This window comes from Canis lupus, chromosome 15 (genome assembly GCF_011100685.1).
Source record: "Canis lupus familiaris isolate Mischka breed German Shepherd chromosome 15, alternate assembly UU_Cfam_GSD_1.0, whole genome shotgun sequence".
Taxonomy (NCBI): domain Eukaryota; kingdom Metazoa; phylum Chordata; class Mammalia; order Carnivora; family Canidae; genus Canis; species Canis lupus.
Genome location: NC_049236.1, coordinates 40,270,323 through 40,292,711, shown reverse-complemented (window position 1 = coordinate 40,292,711; position 22,389 = coordinate 40,270,323). Strand labels below are relative to the sequence as shown.

General features: G+C 38.9%; 1 protein-coding gene across 7 annotated transcripts in view; it reads right to left on the bottom strand.

Annotated features, from left to right (window-relative positions):
* The window catches only part of ANO4 (anoctamin 4), a 404,256-nt gene that overhangs the window by 148,246 nt on the left and 233,621 nt on the right, over nt 1-22,389 (bottom strand). For 6 of the 7 annotated variants that reach the window (XM_038558801.1, XM_038558802.1, XM_038558799.1 and 3 more), the window contains 2 exons: nt 12,526-12,626; nt 8,859-8,903 (listed from right to left, as the gene is read on the bottom strand). In XM_038558801.1, the coding sequence (XP_038414729.1) occupies nt 8,859-8,903; nt 12,526-12,626 (146 nt within the window). Of the gene's footprint in view, nt 1-8,858; nt 8,966-12,525; nt 12,629-22,389 lie in introns of those variants that run through there. The other variant, XM_038558805.1, reaches the window with a different exon arrangement.

The following is a 22,389-nucleotide window of genomic DNA, read 5'->3' as shown; positions in this document are numbered from 1 at the left end:
TCATTCACAGAAAACTACTAGAAGGAACAAAATCCACAGCACACTTGAAAACAACTGTGCTACTTCAGATGTCTATACCACTGAAGAAATATCTTCCAAGAGCATATATCAAGTAGCATCTCTGTGAGGCAGAATGAACAGGTACCATACTCATTTTACACATCACAAAAGAGACTCACAGTGGGTAGGTATCCAGCACTAATTACTCAGCCAGTGAATAAAGCTAGGAACAGAATGCAGGTTTTGGACTCTTGATTTTAGGGATCACCCCAAAGTAGTTGATACTGGAAATCTTCACTTAAGCACTACTGAGTGGATGGATTTCTCTAATGAAGAAAATATCTAAATGCCTTATAAGTCAAGGTGGCCCAGGTGGCTCAGTGGTTTAGTGCCGCCTTTGGCCCAGGGCGTGATCCTGGAGACCTGGGATGGAGTCCCACGTCGGGCTCCCTGTGTACAGCCTGCTTCTCCCTCTGCTTATCTGTCTCTCTCTCTCTGTCTCCCATAAATCAATCAATCAATCAATCAATCAATCTTAAAAAAACAAATGCCTATAAGTCTATTCATTAAAAACATACGGAATTTGGGCATGATTTTTTTCCAATTCAAAAAATATTTAACTGCAATTTATCCTTTTCAATGAAACTCCCAGGTGAAGGAATTGCTTTTTTATATAACCAATCAGCTCCAAGATGAAAAATAATGGTTAACTCTTTTACCATTTCTTTTATCCTCTGTAGGATTCCAGTTTCATCACAACCTCCTTTTGCCAGTGGTGGCTAGCCTTTTTTCAGAATCCCTGAAATTTCAAATTGGAAAGAATCTCACAACTTCTCTAGACCCTTCCTTTCAAAGACAACTAATACCTACTACATATACACACACAGAAATAAAGATTCAATTCAAGGTCATGTGCCCAGAAGAGAATAGTACATTGGAAGGGCCCAAAGCCCCAGGAAGAGGAAACAGTTCCCATCTTCTCCATTTTTCTTCCTCCTGGTCCTCTCCTCCCTCACCACTCTCTTTGAAGATACTCTCTTTAAAGTATAGTGACATAATGCGCACCAGAGACACAGTATGACATAGTGATTGAGAACATGGGGTTGAAGTATCTGGACTCAAATCCTGACTGTAAATATTAGCAGTGTGACCTTGGGCAAGTTATCCAACTTTCCTGTGCCTTAATTTCCTTATCTATAAAGTGGGCATGATAATGATACTCAATTCATAGGGTTGTGGTGATTCATCAATAGGTATCTAAAATCTCCAGAAAGGTGTCTGGTGTACACTAAGTACTGGCTATTACAATCTCTTTTTCCACAAAAAATAAGAATTTGAGCAACCAGCTTGCCTCTTAACATTTTTGTCTTTCTCTTCAATTCAAAGTTAATTGTGCTTCACCAGCATCTATAACTTGTCCAAGTTCAATGATTTAGTCCTTAAATTGACTCATACATTACACGTCCTAGGCTAAGCTGGTGGCCTTCCCCATAACTGTTAGCTTTATTTCATCTGATTACCTTTAAACTTGTTCAGGAAAGAGGACATTGGCCCAGAGGCTTTTCATAATAGAGCTTTTACCTCCCACACATCTCCAGTCTGCAGCACTAATCAGATTACATTTTGCAAGGTTCACATTCTTACAGGATCTGGGCTCTGCATGCAGTGACTATGAATTAAATCCAGCCGGGTACATTGCTCAGCATGGATAAAAACAAATAAAGCTGTGAAAAATCAGGCATAAATACTCTATGGGAATGAAATGGCAGCTTTCAGTAACAGCTTGTAGCACCACCATTTAAATGAAATGTGGGGATGGTGAAAAGAGAGTGGAACAGGGTAATGAAAATGATTCATTGAAAAATGAGGAGGGACCAGAAGTAGAAGGAAGATAGAGGAGGATCCTAAAAGAAGCTGGGATATATAATTGGAGTGCCTATGTCCTGGCTCTGTTGCCTATCAGCTGTGTGACCTTCCATGAATCACTCACCTTTTTAAGCATTATTTTAAAATGGGCTAATCATCATCATCACCATCTTACTACCTTGCAGGTTGTTAGGAAGCTTACAAAAGACGATGTACATGAAATGCTTTGGAGAAGCTGCCAGGCAAATAGAGTGTTATTAGCAACTTCTTGAGGACCAAGATAGGCTACTATAAAAGTGACAGAAAGTAGAGGAACTGGGATTTTAAAACAGTCAGGTGGAAGAAAGATATTCAAAAGATATCTTAAAACAAAACTCCTTAGACATTGGCTGGGGGTGGGAGTGTGTGAATCAGTCTTCAGTGGGGTAGCCTGAGCAAAAGCAGGATGACAAAACGTGGATGGCACAGGTTCTACTACACATGCTGGTCCACGCTGTGTGTTCTTTAAAATGACAGAAATACTCAAATGTACTCAGTGGTTTGTGCCCTCCTCTGGTTGGCAGACTAGCTCCTGAAAGAGGTGGCGCTCTAATCAATGGAACCTGTGAATATGTCACGTGACATGGCAAGAGGGACTTTGAAGACCTTTAGAATGGGAGAGCATCCTGGATCAATCAGGTAGACCCAGCCCAATCATATGAACCATTTAAAAGAGAACTTTGCTTAGCATAATACCCTCTAGCTAAGTGAAGTAAGCCAGAGAATGACAAATATCATTTCACTTGTATGTGGAATTTAAGAAACAAAACAGATGGACATAGGGGAAGGGAAGGAAAAATAAAATAAGACAAAATCAGAGAGGGAGACAAACCATAAAACTCTAGGAAACAAACTGAGGGTCACTGGAGGGGAGAGGGTGGGGGGATGGGGTAACTGGGTAATGGACATTAAGGAGGGCACTATATAAGGAGCTCTGGGTGTTGTACAAGACCCAAGTCAGGTTTCTGATTCTGCCGTTTCTTAGATACTACATGTTGCTGGTGATTTGGGCAATAATACCTTAGCTATATCATCTAAACAAACATGAGTTAATAAAGAGCTTTCATTTTCACAATATAATGGATAACCATTCTTATAGAATGATGGACTCTGAAGTTGAAGAAGGTTCAAAACTTAGTTGCACATCTCTCTAGTGATGAGTGCACCATGCTGGGCAAGCAACTAAACCTCTCTGAGTGAATGCACCTGTTTCATGAGTCAGTGCTTGGGATGGCACAGGATAACAAATATCAAGTGTTTGGTCAATGCCTTAGATGTACAAAATGCTTAGTTCAGTGGTGGTATCTAGGATGAAGAAGATGAGGATGATAAACTTTTACGTAGTATTGTCAATGGGAATTCAAGAGATAAGATTTTCACTTGTATATTGAGGTCCATGCTTCCGTCTTTCATCTAATAAACTTCCCTAAACAGGCAATCCTGAAATTCTCTAAGATATAGGAGTTAAGGAACCAACTAATTAGAAAGTATTCAATTTGTCGCTTAAGTATAGGCATTGAGCTTTACTTAATAAAGTCACCACTAACAGGGAAAAGCAAAGAGAAAATGTAGACTTCATGATTTAATATTGATTTTGGTTGGACACATTTGCTCTGTTTCTGCTATTTACTGAGCAAGAGCCTTCTTATAGACTACAAAAGTAAACCAATAAAGAGACAATGGATTGATCATCCATTGGGCATTTTTGGCCTTAACTTGTCAAGCTAATATCTGGACTAAAAGGTGGGTATTTTCATAGAAAGTTGCTATTACAGTAAGTTCAGGGTTCCCCTCCAAATTCTGGTTCACGGCAGGTCAGGTCCCGAGTAGCTGGAAAGAGTTGGCAGCACAGCATGAGCCAACGGCACAGATGGCCACCTCTGGTGTACTGTGCTTTCCAAGGTGGGCCTTGCAAATGTGCTTTGGGAAGTCTGCTTGAACCTCTTTGGCCCTTGGTCCCTTGGCTGTAAAGAGGAGACTGTCCTACCCACCTTAGGAGTGGTGGTGATTAAAGAAAAGACCACATACCAAAGGACTTCACTCCTCACACACTAACCCATCGGTAGGCCTGCCTACCTACCTACCTACCTACCTACCTACCTACCTACCTACTGTGTGCAGAGCCCCAACCTGGAAGCTGTAGGTATACCCCGAAGAAGACAAAGGCCTTTCCCTCGACCTGCTAACAACCCAGGAGGGAGTTTGTACTAATGACAACTTAATTAGGCTAAATTAAATGAAACAGGCTACTTCAGAGATACCTGCTTTTCCCCAGACCAGAATATTATAATAGCATCACGTTGCAAATAGATTACATTTTTTAGGAATGATATACCTAGAGGGAACCTACAGATAAACTTTTCTTTTTTTTAATGGAGGCACCACACAGAGCCCTCATTGCAATAAATGAAGCCCTCCTGGACTGATAACAGACAACAGGAGCCTTGGATTTCTTTTTCCTCTTCTGAAGCCAAGTCTCCTATATTTATAGCCTCTCCTTGGATAGGAGTTAGGATTCTTTTAGGTCACAAGGCTACTAACTGGGACAAACCTAAATATCTTATAGTCAAGTCCAAAGGCTTTGGGACATTTACATATATTAATTTTTAAAAGTAGGATGGAAAATACAAGTCATTTTGCCATTTGTATACTCAACTGATAAGACTGCAACTGCACTGAATGTATAATGTAGTAGGGGCAGCATTCTGCCAAATGGCTGCAAAGGATAACATCAAGCAAGTGTGTATGGGGGAGCAGATGGAAAAGGAATGAGTAGTGATGAGACTTCAGCTACAAGCCACCTACAATGATCAAATTTCTTCCTTTGCAATCACATCTTCTACAGACTGTATTTGCAGTATTTGGTGAAGGCAAAAAAAAAAGCCACCTACAATAATCACATTTGTTTCTTTGCAATCACATCTTCTACAGACTATTTGCAATATTTGGTGAAGGGGGAAAAAAAGCAGGCAGAAGATAGATGATAAATTCCCTTTCTTTACAGGATAGGCAATTTATAAAGCCTATTAAGTCTGCCCAAAGAATCAAAGAAGCATTTAAAAGACCAAGCACATGATGAAATAGGCTTTACTCAAAGAATGTATGTCTGAACTACATAACTGTGCTTTATGGGAGTCAGCTGATTTTTAAAAATAAAGATATTTGTGAAAAGACGCTGTATCTCCCTGTCTGCTCAGAAACCTTATATATCATTTCCCTCAGCATTAAAAGAGATAAGTTTGTTTCAGGGATGCTTTTATGAAGTAATGAAATTATCATGTATGTGGGTGAAACTAAAAGCTAAATTAAATATCCATATTTAGTATGACATGAGAAATTTAGAATACTGGAGTCAATGTTTTATCACTGGTATACAACCAGGATAGCAAGATGTAGATGTTCCCTTCGACTGGGCATGTCAGAGCTGGCTACAAAAATATACTCTCCATTGTCTAAATCTGTTCTGAGGTGAAACCAGAATTAAGATAGATACCAACATTTCTGACAAACTGCACTTTAAACATTACACCAGACATCAGGCTTCACTAAGGTACATGACTACAGGGATGTGGTAAGCAATGAAGCTTATCTTAGGAGGCATTCCAAATCCATGTGTCAGACTAACACAGTGAGTTAGGATTTCTTTTCCCTTCACCTTGAGTCTTCCAATGCCTAAATTCTTTTCTGGTTATGATTTATTTATTTTTAAAGATTTTATTTATTCATGAGAGACAGAAAGAGAGGCAGAGACACAGGCAGAGGGAGAAGCAGGCTCCATGCAGGGGAGCTTGATGTGGGACTCGATCCCAGGACCCCGGGATCACACCCTGAGCCAAAGGCAGATGCTCAACCACTGAGCCCCCCAGACATCCCTCTAGTTATGATTTATGCACTTGAAGTAGCACCAACTTTTTCAGGACAAAGATTACTGCTTAGTAACTTGTTCTTTCACTTCAAGAAACAAGGATTTCCCAGACTCTTACTCACTCAAAACCTCTCCCCTGCACACATGGAGACTATGTGATTGGTCACTTGTCAGAGTCTCTTCTCTTTCCTTCATCTTGGCTACTGTTCTCAAGCCTGTCCTCTCTCTATTTCCCTCTATCTCAAAATTTATCAAGGTAGTAATGAACCCGCACTGCCTCTGATTCATCAGGACCTTGTCCATTCTCCACCAGCTGTAATTTGGTTTCTATCACCTTCCTCTTCATGGTCATCATTATCAAAATGTAGTCCCAGATCAGCCACACTAGCATCACTTGGGAACTTGATAGAGCTGCAAATTATTGCACCTAACCTCAGACTCTGGGGAGGGGCCAGATAATCTGAGTACTGAGTACTGAAGATAGTCCTGATGTCCACTCAAGTTTGAGAACCACCTCTCACAGAGACTGCTATCATGGCAGTTATCACTAACTTCTAAATATTAAAAATCAGGGCAGCCCAGGTGGCTCAGCGGTTTAGTGCTGCCTTCCACCCAGGGTGTGATCCTGGAGACCTGGGATCAAGTCCCACGTCAGGCTCCCTGTATGGAGCCTGCTTCTCCCACTGCCTGTGTCTCTGCCTCTCTCTGTGTGTATCTCTCATGAATAAATAAATAAAATCTTTAAAAAATAAATATTAAAAATCAATTCTCATGTCTCAACTTCCATCAGAAGTTGAAGAACACCCATTCTTATGGCAACTCACTCCTGGTCCCTTTGACACTGCCCTCCCTTAGGTCTCCTCCTTCTTAAAATACTCTTTTTTATCTTCCTTCCATCTCTTCCTGCCTTCTTAACGTTAGTCTTTCCAAGGAATTGCCGCTGGCCTTCTTTCTGCACTTTACATCCTTCGCTGGGGAATTCCATCCACTCCTCTGGCTCAACTCATGACTTCTACACTTCTGACTCCTAAATTGGATTCTCTCGCTTTACTTCCAGTTTCAATTGCTTTGCCATCATTTCCAGAGGTCTTCAGGACATCTATGTGTCAAGGACCTATTGTGAGTTACCATACAGAATTATTAAAGCAAAAATCATCATTATTCTCACCTATAACTGTACCTCTGCTGGATATCCATTCTCCTTTTACCTACAACATTTTCCCAGTCCCTTAGATATGGGAACCTCTTTCTTTCCCCCATCTCTCAATTTCCAAGTACTTGCTAAGTTCTTTTGCCTATAATTTCACAGTCTTTCTCATTCACTTTACCTTTTTTGCTCTGTGGACTACTTTTTGTCTATCCAGGGCACACAACTATAATCTGAACATTCTTTGGAGTAAAAGCTGAAGAGACAGAGATATTAGGCTTATTTTAAGGAAGAACTTCCTAAAAGTTAGGTGCCCACAGTTGCATCCAGAAATTCCCTGTCTCCACAGAAGTTCAAACATGGGCTGACTGACCATATAGTAGAGGCTCAAGTATCTGCTGAATGGTTGGACTTGATGACATTTGTTATCCAATCCAACCTTGAGATTTATGGTTCCTTTTGTCACCATTTTCTATTAATCCTGCATTGCTCACCCCTCCCCCATAGTGAGAGAAAATGTTTCAGTTCCAAGTCTGTGTCTAACACTTTAGGAAGACCTGATTTTTCTATGCTTTCTTTTGTGATCTCATTTTTCTTCACTCAAAATCTTCTTACATGTGTAGAGATTCAGTTTTCCATTAACCCCACCTGCTATGTGCTAGGTGCTAGAAATAGAGAATTGGACAAGCCATCTTTGCCTTCATGTACCATCCGGGTAGAGAGATGGACATCTACATCATAGATGATAGCACAGGTCCAACCTTGTGTCTTAATAAGCCCTCCAGGTTATTCTGATGCTGGTTAAAGCGTAGAACTATTGAGGACTGCTGATATTGGTTAATGTGTTACAACAGGGCTTTATAGAAGGTCATTATGTGACAAGTAACTAATCTAAACCATGGTCAATCCAAATGCCATGGCTACCGTCTAAGCAAAGTACTGCTAGTAAGGATCTTGTACAGTATTAGTTTCTTTGGATGTCAATTCTTATTCATACTTTATTGAGTGCACATGCATTTGAGTAAACACACTAGACTATATCAGTTACTCTTATATTTATCATTCTGCATAGCACATAAACAGAGTAAGCTTGAATCTTAACTCAGAACTGAACAACAGGATTTTCAGAGAAATGCAATCATCTCCAAGTTTAACCATCAACCCAGCTGAGAGGGTGAATGATCACATAAGACCAATTAAAATTTTGAAATTAGATTTCCAGTCATCACAACAGAATCAAATTAAAGGACATCATTGATGCTTCCCCTTTCTCCCTGACTTCTCAGAAAATGAGAAACAAACTTTAGGAGGATACATAGTACATTAAAGGCAATCTTTAGTCAGTAGAATTTTGGATGCATGGGGGAGATTAAAAAAAAAGAAATTAGTAAGGGCTTCTAAGTCAGGTAATACATCTGCATACTTCATTAACAAAATGTTACTAACATAGGAGAGCACCACCCATGGGGAACTAAACAGCTATCAGCTTTTTGATATGCTTATCATCTGTCTGCACTTCAAAATTTCAAGTTACTTATGGTGTAGGGTGGGATTTGTATGGAAAAAATAACATTCAAACCAAAAATGTGCTGAACAGCTGGTTTTGGTGTGTGTGTGTGTGTGTGTGTGTGTGTGTGTGTGTGTTTTTTTGTAATTCATCTAATAGAACGGGCTAAAAACAAAGAAATATGGTCCCAACACACCTGCAGATAAATTCTGTCCCTCCAAGTGTAGAGAAGTCACAGGGAAAATTCTGAGAGAAACATTTCCATCTTTGCTTTTTTCTTTTCAGGCTAATCTGAAACAGCTGTTTTTGGATTGTGCATGGCAGCCAGTTTTGTCATGGGACGAAGGCCCATCCTCCCCAGCTTATAGTCCTTGTCATTGGTGGAACATACAAGCCAACATATCAAACACATCATGACAGAGCATGCTACTAACCTGCTCATGAACTTGTACCGGCGGGGCAGGTAATAGATTTTTCTCCTGGAAGAACAGCAAAAATGAAGCCAGTCGAGAAGAAAACCCATCGTCAGTTACAGTTTGAACTAGCAAGGAAGGAAAGGAGATTGAAGACAGAAGCCTGTAAGAGGTGAAGAAGAAAAAACTAAAAAGAGATTAACAGTGAGAAATGTAGTGGGATCACAGGCATGCATTTTTGAGTCATGAAATCTTATGAAATACTTTCCATTGATATTTCTTCCTCTCATTATCATAATTTTATATGGTTACTCCTAGCCTACACAGCTTGTGCAGAGCAAAGATTTAGAGCAATTGGTATTCATATGAATTTAACAGAGGTCAGCTTTTTTTCAAGGAATGAAGAAATGGATCGCCAGCCTGCTGACAACATGCACAACTTAACAGGCATACTATTATATTAACTAATATTTATACAACACTTTAAGTTTACAGAACACTTGTCCCATTTGATATAGGCAGGGTAATATAAAAAAGATGTATTTTATAACCAGTATGGGAAAAACACTAATCAACATCAACATCCTGCTGCAAATAACCACACTGGGAATACTGCCTAACCCCTGGCTCTGATTATAGGTGAATTAAAGAGGTAAAACAAAGAACCTTGAAAAGAATCTTTTAAAAGTGAGACTTGTTAAGTAAGGATGTGTTGTACTTCTGTCTGACTGAATTTTTTTAAAGCATCACAGATTAAAATGTAGGGTGTAATTTGAATGGAGAGCATATGGATTAGATGCTTTATAAAAATATAGTCAGCCTTTCCATATTTTGGGCTTCCACCAATGGAGTAGTAATGAAACTAATGTGGTTTATATGTATTCTGAACAGTTACTGAGCTCTCTCACTTATGGAAATGGAAGTTTACATACCATTTACTTTGCATATGTGTTAAAATTTAAAAATATATTCATGTTTTTAATAGGCAAAACTATAGAGACAATAAGATCAGTGGTTGCTAGGAGTTTGTTTTGAGGTGAGATGTGATGAACAAATGGAGTAAAGAGGATTTTTAGGGCAGTGAAACTATTATATGTGATACCTTAATGCTGGATACATGACATTATGGATTTTTCAAGACCCATAGAAATATACTACTCAGAGTGAACCCTAAAGTAAACTATGGACTTTAGATAATAATAAATCAACAGTGGTCCACTAATTGTAACAAATATACTAAACTAATGCAACATGTTAACAACAAGGAAACTGTGCATGGGGTGAGAGGAGATACATGGGAGCACTGTAGCATCAACTCAATTTTCTGTAAACCGAAAAATACCCTAAAATCAGTCTATTAATTAAAGAGCCCATATCCATGGATATTTAAGTATTTAAGAAGCAAATTTTGTTCACAACTTCCCATAAGAAAATTATTCTTCAACTTTGTTTTAAGCATTGTAGGAATAAAAAATCCATAGAGACTAAACCTGGGATTCAGAAGTGCAATCTACAGAAAACAATACACATAACATTCTTTGAGGCATTTACAGGTAGCCAAGCTGATGTTTTTACATTTTGTTGAAGTGATATGGCAGGAAAATTCTTCCTTTGGAAATACATAGATCTCCTTAGGCTAGAGTTATTTATCTGAAACACTGGACAAAATAATAGCACACATTTTAAATGCTTCAGGTTGTAGCTAGTGAAGCTATGCTTAGGTAAAAATCACATCAATATTAATGAGGCCAATTAATGTCCACACATTAACAGTATTTTCTCCTAAAACCGTCCTGCAGGAATACCCACATTTAAAAAGAAAATTATTATTCATAGTTATTATGCTTTTCATTTATTCCCTGGATCACATTCTCTTAATGTGGCATAAGGAAAATATTAATGCTGCTTGCAGGCAGCACTTTTCTGCTATGTACTGAGCATGTAGACGCATTAGCTATGACACTGTCAGGCCCTTCATATATGAGGTGCTTCCAGGCACCAGGAATTTGCTGTGCATTAACACTGCTCAAGTTTCTACATTCTGCTTAGATTCTTTGCTTGTGAAAGAGGTCTGGTGGAAGGTTTCGTGAGATTGCTGGGGAGGGATAACTCAACAATTTCACTAAGTTTTACTATATCATTTTTATCAAACATAGACTTTTGACTGCTGGCTATAAGATGTTGGTCTGATATATGACTGTATCTAAGCATAGATTTCTTTTCCTTTTGGTCTTTTTTTTTAAATAATAAACTTATTTTTTTATTGGTGTTCAATTTGCCAACATACAGAATAACACCCAGCGCTCATCCCGTCAAGTGCCCCCCTCAGTGCCCACCAACCAGTTACCCCCACCCCCCGCCCTCCTCCCCTTCCACCACCCCTAGTTCGTTTCCCAGAGTTAGGAGTCTTCCATGTTCTGTCTCCCTTTCTGATATTTCCTACCCATTCCTTTATGTGTGATATAGTATTAATCCATATTGGGTGGTTATAGCTTTGATAAATAACTGGCTTTCGTTATAATTATAGTGTAACAAATTTCAATAGAAACTAAATTGATATATGACTCACGGATTTTATATAATATTTTTAAATCCGTGGGTTCTCAGATTTCCTTTGTTACATTTTAAATACAAAAATAAATCAAAAGTTTAGAACTATGTTTATCTCAATTCCTCTGAGAATTTTGCCTTGACGTAAATAGATGCTAGAAATCTCAGCCTCTATTTTGACTTCGTATTAGAACATAAAGGCCAATAAACAAAGAAAATAAGATGCACCAGGGAGATACATTATAGACCTCTGAATGGAAATTGCCCTTCTCTAAATGTGTCCCTAGCACCTCTCTGTCTCTATAATTTTCCACAGGTCATTAAGAGGTATATTTTAGAATTGGCACCAGTTTGCCTGGTTTCTGTCATCTGACTTGGTCTTATTGGCAAACTGGGAATCAAAAGTATTTAATTCTTTATTCCTTTTAGAACTGTCCTTGGTACTAAATTCCTCCATCTCCTTTAGAAGATCCCATTATTTACTTCCCACATATCTTGGCATTTATAATTTCAAGTTTAATACTTTATTTCAATCTAGCAAATATAGATCACTTTTCCTTAATCTATATGGAAAATAAGAATATTCCCTATGAGATGAAGGTAAATTAATCCTTTAAACAACCAAGCAATTCCAGCAATTCACCTAAAATATTTTCTATTACCCTTGGAATAAATATCAATGTTTGTGCTTGCACAGTATTTAAGATCCAACTTTTTAAAATTTTAAAATAGTTTATTTTTAAAAATAGACCACATTTTCATGAAATTTTTTTGAATTTGCTTTAATGGAAGCAGATTTTAATGTCAGTTAGGACCTGCCTGGGGTCTAGCCATTCAAGAAGCAGGACATAGAGCTTCTGAAAATGGTATTCTGGGAATGAAAATGCTACTTGGACAAATGTTCCTTTCTCATAGGCACTTGACATATCTACCTGCTAAGAACTGAATTAGCCAGGAATTTTCACAAAAAGCCATGAAGTCATTAGAAGTCATGAAGACTTATGCATTTCCTAAACATCTTAAGATTTTTTTTCTAATAGTATTCCAGTCTGCATTTCAGTTTTATTTGTTTCAAGAGAGGAGCACATTAGTCTTACAGGGAAGCAGAAGAGAGTAGGGAAAATACATTTACACCTACCTGAAAGGCATTCTTACATTCATTTGTTCTGCATATCTTCCAAGCACTTCCCATGGGGCATGCAACTTCACAAAGATAATGTCACTATTTATTAGAGAGGACTGAAACAGAAAAAATAAACTAAATTGAAAAGTATATCCAAGTCTCCTATGATTTAAATTGAATTGGAACTTAGAACCCATATGGAGTTTAAGATTTGGGGCACTCTTCAGCAAAAAATTGGGTCCTTGTGTGAATATATTACTGTGTGTTAAGTGCTGGAGACCTGTGTGTGAACAAAAGAGATATGAGTGGTAGTTACATCCTGTGAACATACAAAAAAAAAAAAAAAAAAAAAAGAAAGAAAAAAAAAAGAAAGAAGGAAAGAAATAGACAAAACCAAGTTTAAAAGAAAGGGATAAATTCAGTAATGAATATTCTGAAGATAATGAATCTTAGAAGTTATGGGGAGGGGTGCACATGACTTAGGGCAAAGGGTCCAGAAAATGCCCCTTTGCAGAGGGAACATACAAATTTGAGACACAAAGGAGCCAGAGTTGGATAAGAGCATCGGATGAGTGTTCCAGGTACACAGGCCCTAAGCTGAGAAATAGATTGGCACATCTGACGTTCAAAGAACAGTAAGGAGAGTAGAATGGTTGGAGTGTATTCATCATGAAAATTAGCATACGAAGAGGCTGAAAAGGTGAGAGGAGCCAGGGTGTGCCGTGCTTTACCAGCCTGCAACAGGACAACTGGACATTATTTTAGGAACACTGAGAAGTCATTTTGATTCAGGTTTTCAGAGATCACTGTGGCTGCTGCGTGGGGAAAAATTATAAGAGAGAGCTTCAGTAAAAGCAGAGAGAGGAAGAGATGCTCTCAATCATCCAGGCAAAAGCAAAAATTGGTGGTGGTGGTAGAGACAGAGGTACTTGAGTGATTGAGTCTTGAATCTGGGTTGGTGTCAAGGAAGGCTTTTTCAAAGGACTGTGGTCTTTGGCCCAAAACTTTTGCTCCTGTTGGGCTTTTTATCCATACGGCACATAAACAGGGAAGTAAACTAGGACTTTACATTTTAATAACCACCCAACAACTTTTGGTCTATGTCTCTGGCCAAAAGGACATCTCCAATTAGGTTTTCTTTGTAAGTCATTTCCCAGGGGGAGGGCTGGGTTGTGGAAGGAGGTAGAAGGAAAATGAGAAAACCGAGCCAAGCCAGCTTAAATCAGAAAAGTGGTCTATTATTTAACCATATCTTTTTCACACAGGCTCATTCTGGACTGCATGCCATTTAAATTATTATAGTATAGGAATGTCAACAGATATGTTAGGCTTTTGTGGCTAGCCTCTCCTTGTAACAGTATTTATAAACAATCCAATGCTTTTACACAGTTGGCAAAAAAAGAGGCCCAAACTTATGGGGTAAGTTTGCACTACAGGGAATTGTTTTTCAATTGCAGATGATGTGCAATTGCAATACATTGCTCATATTTTCATTCAGAGTCTTCTTGCTGGGCTTATCAATATTGTACTTAATTTATTAAGAACTCTTCAAGATATTATGAAAATCAAATCGTATTCAACTACAAAGTTCCCAGAGACTCTAATGGTGCTGAATTTCCCAAGGGGAGTTTGGGCCTAGGCCCAAATCCACAATGGCGGGGGTACCCCTTGAGAGTGGTCTGAAAAATCAAACTTTCTGGCAATCCAGGCCAAAATGAGGTTTTATATTCTAGCTTGGGACAAGCAGATCTCTGACTGTAAGCCCCCTAAGAACAAGGAAAGTTTGTTATTCACAGTTAAATCCTCTGGTCCTAGCACAATGCCTGGTACAGAGGGAGCACACAACCAATACTTATATAATTCAAAATATGGTTAGTGAAATGTGAGCAGTTAGTCCTGGACCAGATGAAAGCTGCTTGTCTTGTGAAATAAGAAGTAAGTGCAGATGAGTGACTCTTTGAACCAACACAGCTGGTTACTGCAAATGAGGTGCCCACCCAGGGAACAGACAAGTCAGTACACCCTGAAGATGTGATGGACCAGTGCTGGATCTCTTTGCATGAACTGGTTTTCTATTTAGTAACCCATTATATCCAACCCTCTCCATACTGAGTGCTTAGAGCTATGCAGCCAGGGCGAGTTTGAATGAGCTCACAGGTGACAATGTCCATATAGAACATGGAGAAACTACATACATACACAAAAATCTCCATCCTGTCCCATTTATGTCTGCAGATGCAAAACTGAGATGGTCTCAGCGTATCAGTTGACCATTTTTGTACATTGGAAAAGACTTCCATTTGTTTTCCAACATATAGCACAGTTTTCAAGTTATAAAACAGAAGAAAGATTATTTTCTTTAAAAATGGATCTTATTGTTTATATTAAAGATATACTGGGATCCCTGGATGGCTCAGAAGTTTAGCTCCTGCCTTCGGCCCAGGGTGTGGTCGTGGAGTCCCGGGATCAAGTCCTATATCAGGCTCCCTGCATGGAGCCAACTTCTCCCTCTGCCTGTGTCTCTGCCTCTCTCTCTCTCTCTCTCTCTCTTTCTCTTTCTCTGTGCCTCTCATGAATAAATAAAATCTTTGAAGAAAAAAAAGATATACTTCAGAATTTGGGAGGGTTTTGTGGCTTTCCCACCTGAAAATGTTAATTGTGATAATAGGAATTCTTTAAATTCACTTAGCTTCTCTAAGGTTCTACATTCACCTGTTTCTTCTCCCATCTTCCTCTGAGACAAAGAAGAAAACTATACTACAAGAAATATGGGAATGTGACTGATTCACAGACTCAACCAAACTATGATTTATAGCAGAATACAATCTTAGGATATACCCTTCATGAAATTACTGTAATTGCTAGGTTTACAGAAAGTGAATAGAGTAGAAGAAAAATCTTTTTGTAGATAACCATGAATATATAAAAACATTAAAGAGAATACATTAAAATTTCTACTTAGGGCACATTTTAAATGCCACATGTCTGGGTGTGGAAAAGCCAAGTTCGTTACCTGAATACATAGTCAACTAAAATTCTAATGTGGGATCTCTACCACTTTCTTCATAAAAGTATAGCTGTTTTGATTCATTCAGCATGATAAAAATAACTTCATTTTGCTTATTTCAACAATAACTATAAAGCTATCACTTTATTATCATTTTCTAGAGCTTTATCATTTTGGAAGCACTTTCATATTGTTACGTCATTTTATTCCTACACAAACCACAATTGAGGCTTTCCTTCAATTTCTTAAAGGGGGAGAGAGAGGGGTCAAGTAATTCACTCACAGACTAACTGAACATTTATCCCAGAGATAACACTCACATCCCTTGACTCCCTTGTCAATTCTACTTAATAAATTCTGAGGTTTAAATAAATCCATGGTTATGTACATGCATTGAAGATGCATAATTTCTGAACTGTTCTTTTATCGGTTTATACAAGCTAATCTGAAGAGAATCCCATGTCTTAGAAAATAAACAACAACAAAAAAAGCAAAATAAGCTATTAATGAACAGAGATTTGATTTGAGACAATTAAAAGTTTTATTTTCATAATCTCGAGAAAAATGTTAGCTGAATTCCCTTGGATGATGATGGATGTCTGTCTATTCATAGGTCGTGTGTGTGTGTGTGTGTGTGTGTGTGTATGCATGCGTGAGGGGAAATTATTACTTATATTCAGTTTTTCAAGGAGGAACTGAACTTCAGCTCAGAAAAATAAATATGAAACAGATTACTTCTTATCATATGGTTCATATATCACTCTTTTCCCTACCACTGAATGATTATACTATTGTTTCTAAGTAGGTTTTTCCTCATTATTAAGTATTCCTTTCCACATAAATCCAAGTGTGCAAGTGACAAAGCAAAGAGAAATGAAAATGATTTTTTGAAACAGAGTTGTTTCATTAATATCCTGCCCCTTAGGTTAGAACCATGCGGAGAAGAAAAATGGCCATTGAGAGGAGTTTGGAAAAACATCCCTAGAAGAATGGCTGGAGAAATTAAGTAGTAGTATGAAAACTACCTGCAGTAAAAATAGATGATGTTCACAGAAAACATTCCTTCTTTCTTTCCTTCATTCAACACGATCCCATTCAATACCTTCTATGCACTAGATGCTAGGAGTGCAAGAATATATAAGTCCTGGTCCTTGTCTGGGTATATCAGGATTTAGTAAGGGTTAACCATGGCTAAGTCTAAGTCTGAAGGAACCCTGAGAGCCAAGCCCCAATTCCTGTCTCCCATCTCTCCATGGTCCCCAGGGTCTCTTATATGTTCCTTTAAGGACATTCATTCAGCAAGATTCGACAGATACTCACTGACTACTACATATCAGATACTCTGCAAGGTGCTGAATATATAAGGTAGACAGAATGCACAATTTAGAGTAGTAGACAAACATAAAACAACAAATAAACACATGGTTTAAAGTTATGAGTAGTGACAAAAAGGAAAAAAATGCTGTGGGAGACAAGAACTGGGGGCACCTGCTTTCGATTTCCTAGTTGACCTTTGAAGGTATGGCATCTAACATGAGGTCCAAAAGATGAGAGAGTGCTAGCCATGGAGAAGTCAAGTGAAGAGCATTCTAGACAGAGGGAACAGCAAGTACAAAGAACTAGAGATCACACCATAAATTGAAAGGCTCAGATGACTAGATATTGCAAAGTGTGAGGGAGAGTTACCTGAGATGGTCTGGAGAAAACATCTGTGGACAAACCATGCCAGACCAAGTTCAGATCATGCCAGACCAAGTTCAATGTGGTAAAGAGTTCAGATTTTATTTTGTAAGGTCACTGAGAAGTTAGAAATGGGTTCAAGGCAGAGAGGTAACAGAATTGCTTGTTTTATGATGTGTACTCTGAATATCCTGTGGAAAATGTCCCAGAGGGAATGTAGGACTTGGAAGTTCAATAGGAAAGTTATTCCAGTAGGTCAGCTGAGATAAGACGATGGCTGAAACCAGAAGTAGATATAGTGAGGACAAAATGGGACAGACTTGAGATCAATTTGGAGATAGATTTGAAAGGATTTGGGATTGGTGAAATGAGGAGAGAGAGAGAAAAAAATCCAGTGTCCAGATTAGTGGGCATGTTGCTTCACCTAGAAAAGTGGATGGATGGTAATACCACACAATGAATTAGAGAAGAATCAGGGAAAGGGTATCTGTTTTTTGGGGGGATGTTCTATGTTTGAGATCCCCGGGAGATTTTTACATACAGGTGTGAAGTAGGCAAATGAGTATGTGAGTCTGGCTCATGGCAAGTGTTGGGGAGATGGGCGTTATGAATTTGAGAATTACAGACACACCATTCGTACTTAAAAGCACAGAACTGGGCAGCCCAGGTGGCTCAGCGGTTTAGCGCCGTCTTTGGCCCAGGGCCTGATTCTGGAGACCCGGGATCAAGTCTCACGTCCGGCTCCCTGCATGGAGCCTGCTTCTCCCCCTGCCTGTGTCTCTGCCTCTCTCTCTCTCTCTCTCTCTCTCTCTCTCTCTCTCTCTCTCTGTCTCTCATGAATAAATAAATAAATTTTTTTTTAAAAAAGCACAGAACTTAATGAGAAGGAAGGACCAAGGACTAGGAACTAGGGCACATCAACATGGAGAAGGTCTGGGAGAGGAGAAAGCAATTATCAAAGACTAAGAAGGAGCCAACAGGTAGGTAGGTAGAAAACAAGAAGAGGGACAAACAGAAGCTGAGACTAATGGGGGTTTCTAGAAGGATGACAGCCCAGGGAACCCTTCCCACAGCTACCTCAGGCTGCTGCCTGATGCTGGCCTTATTCAGTAGTGCCATTTGTCCTATCTCTGCTGTGCAGCTGCCTCTTTGTGCTTACTGACACTGCCGCTTGACCCTGGCTCTGACGCTTATGCAGAGCTGAGGAGGAACTGTTTCCAACAGCGTTCCACTTGTTTCCTGGAAAGAAGCCAAGAACTTCCATAAGGAGTTGGAGCTGATTTCAAGGAGGGCACACAAGTACCAAGCCATGTGTCTTCCAAGTGCCTCTCACTGCCACACACAAACCAGCAGCAAAGAATGAAGCCTGCACACAGCTCCCTTTGTCCACACTGGGAAGAGATGTCAGCTCTCCCAGAGCACTTTGTCAAGGAGTCATAAGTGGCTTGAGTCTGTGCTCTGCACCTGGAGTTCCCTCTCTCTGGTTGTATGTTCTCCACATTTCTCCCAGGAATTCTCATCAAAAACTCCTGGTGACCTCTGAAAATATCTGACATGGACATGCAGATCGACCTCTCCTCTTCCTCAACGCCCTCATCACACACACAAGTGCTGATTTCAAAGAAAAAGCTCACTGCAATTTGAGTTCATTTTACATTGATGATATAGGTCTGAATGAGATTATGATCTTGTACACAGTCACACATGGATAGTGTGTGTGTGTGTGTGTGTATGTGTTTGTACATAAAGGAAACATCAGAAATCACATTTACCGCAGAAACCTTATTCTGGGAAAATTTTTAATCAATTTATTTTCATTTCAGGTCCCTTTTCACTGGTTGGTTTATATTAAAATGGAATGGTGACAATTCTTAAAAAGTAGCAGGAGAAAGTAAAGCAGTTTAAAAAGATTTGGTTAAAAAAAAGGATTTGGTTAATCACTTATATATCAAACATTTATTACATGTGTATTAATCACTAGCTCTGTGCTGGAAAAGTGTCATTTGTGTTATAATGAGGCAACTAACTCTGATGTGCCTTGGCCTATGCAAAATAGGAAATAGTTCCTGTCCATGAGAAGCAAATACTCCAGCCATGGAGATATAGTAACTACATATTTGAGTAGAATTATAAAACAAGAAATAAACAAGTGAATGATATATAACCTTTCTTTATACACTGGAAAAAAAATAAAGAAACTACTTGGTATAATGGTTAAAGGTCCTAGCTTTGGCATTTCTAAGCTTTGGAATTCCAGGTTCAAAGGCCAGATATGCTACCTTAGTAGCTGATGACCTTGAGCAAAATCATCTCTGTAAGCCTCCATTCTCTCATCTGTGAAATGTGAATGACAGCATTTACTTCAGATTTCTTCTGAGGACTACAAAGTTTAATGCATGTAAAGTAGTTAGTTCCTGGTGCACTAAAAATGTTCTTTAAATGTTTAGGAAAGTATGTGATTCATCAAAGGCATTTGAAAATATTTTCCAAAGTTAAAGCTTTCATTGAGGAACAAAAAATATTGCTTTCTTCCAACATGGTGTGCAATTTTGGCTGTGAATATATAGTAATGGAACATTAGGAATATTAGTATAAAGAGGTATTTGCTTAGAGGGACTAGGAAGGGCAGCTGCATGTGAGAACTGAAGACTGTTGCTCTCCATGGACATTACAGAGTGAATGTCTCGTTCAAGGGAGCCTGCCTCTCTCACTTGCAAGCTCTTTAGATTCCGGTTTCATCTTATATAAAAAATAAGACTGGGGTACATCTGTACCCAATAGGAAGAGGGAACAGGTGAAATGGGAGAATGAAATGGAAATCTGTTTAGAAACAGTCTCCACAAATCGAGGTTCGTCCACAGCACCCCAAGAAGTCTTGGGGCCCTACCAGAGATTGCCAAAGTTAAAAAGGCCCCTTTATCATCTGTAGGCCAACTGAACTCAAAAGATGATGTCAAATCCTTTTTTTAAACTTGAATAAAATGGTCTTAAAAGAGCTGGAATTTAGGTCACAGAAGACTAAAGAAGACCTAGGCATACATACTTTCCAAAAGTACTTAGAAGTATCCTTGGCTTGTCTTGAAAGATAACCATTGGCCAACAACCAACTGGGTGCTGCTGTGCAGTAGAAAGATCACCTGGGCAGGTTCTACTGCAGCTCTCCATTGCACACTTGGGTAAGTCATTTCACTCCTCTGACTCCAAGTTCCCCTCTGATCACACAGAGATAATGTGACCTCTGAGCTGCGAAATTTCAGGGCTATTTTGAGGCACAAACTGGAATAACCTGTGAAAGCATGTTGAAAACTACCCAGTCTTGGCCCTGTCTCTGACTGGACCTTCGATTTAAAATCTGGCTTCTGTGAACTGGTGCAGCCAAGAGGCTCCTCAAAGAGTTAAAAATAGATCTGCCCTACGACCCAGCAATTGCACTGCAAAGATACAGCAGCAATGAAGTGCCGGGACACCTGCACCCTGATGTTTATAGCACCAATGTCCACAATAGCCAAACTATGGAAGGAGCCTCGGTGTCCATCGAAAGATGAATGGATAAAGAAGATGTGGTTTATGTACACAATGGAATATTACTCAGCCATTAGAAACGACAAATACCCACCATTTGCTTCGACGTGTCTGGAACTGGAGGGTATCATGCTGAGTGAAATAAGTCAATCGGAGAAGGACAAACATTATATGGTCTCATTCATTTGGGGAATATAAATAATAGTGAAAGGGAATAAAGGGGAAGGGAGAAGAAATGGGTAGGAAATATCAGAAAGGGAGACAGAACATGGAAGACTCCTAACCCTGGGAAACGAACTAGGGGTGGTGGAAGGGGAGGACAGTGGGGGGTGGGAGTGACTGGTTGGCGGGCACTGAGGGGGGCACTTGATGGGATGAGCACTGGGTGTTATTCTGTATTTTAGCAAATTGAACACCAATAAAAAATGAATTTATTATTTAAAAAAAAAAACTGGCTTCTTCCTCTCAGCCCTTGGTTTCCTCACCTGAAGAAGGAAGGTCTGGAATCACTCAGTTTGTTCCAAACATACTCAGTAGAAGTATACCTGGAAATCATGGTGGTCTTTTCAGATGACCATGAATCTCATCCTGGGAACCGCAATTTAACACTCACTCACTTATCGATTTATGTACTCCACAAACCTTTCCTCAGAGCCTACAAGTTTTTAGGAAGACAGCTATGAATAAAACAACTGAATCATTGCTTCCATGAATTCTACTGGGGAGAGAGACTCTCAATAAATAGGTATATAATATTTCTGATGGTATGCTTTGAAGAACAAAGAGGGTTAAGGAAATAGAAAGTAATGGTGGGAAGAAGACGTTATTTTAGACAGAGTGGTGTGAATAGGCTTTTTGATAAGATGACATTTGAGCAGAAACCTGAAGAAAATGCATAAGAATGAAGTTTCATTATCCAGGGAAAAAACATTCCAGGCAGCAAGAAGAGTCAAAGGCAAGGGGCCTGAGGCATAAATATACTTCACATTTCATTTTATTGAGCACAAAGGGTCAAATAAGGTAGTCACTTGTACCTGTTCTGTATCCTCTTAGGCAAATAGCTGGATGTCACTTTCTCATAACTATACTCGTAGAAAAACAAAGCAACCCTTAAAATGCTGGGTCAAAAAAAAAGATATTAATTTCAGCTATAAACTCAGATAAGCCTCTTAGAGAAAAAGACTGCAGTGGTTTAGACTTGAAGACACATACAAATTGAAAGTGAAGGATTGAAAAAAAGATATTCCGTGAGAATAGAAGTGGAAAAAAAAAAAGGCAGGGTAGCAATACTTATAGAAAAAAATAGACTTTAAAGAAAGAGTGTAACAAGATACAGAGAAGAGCGTTACACAATGATGAAAGGATCAGTCCAACAAGAGGATATAACAACTGTAAATCTCTATGCACCCAAGATAGGAGCTCCTAAATATATAAAGCAAATATTAGCAGACATAAAAGTAAAAACTGACAATAATACAGTAATAGTAGGAGACTTTAGCACCCCCCCTTACATCACTGAATAGATCATTCAGACAGAAAAATCAACAAGAAAACAGTGGCTTTGAATGACACATTAGAACAGATGGACTAAGATATATACAGAACATTCTGTCCAAAAACAGCAGGATATTTTTTTCAAGTGCACACTGAATATTCTCCAAGAGAGATGT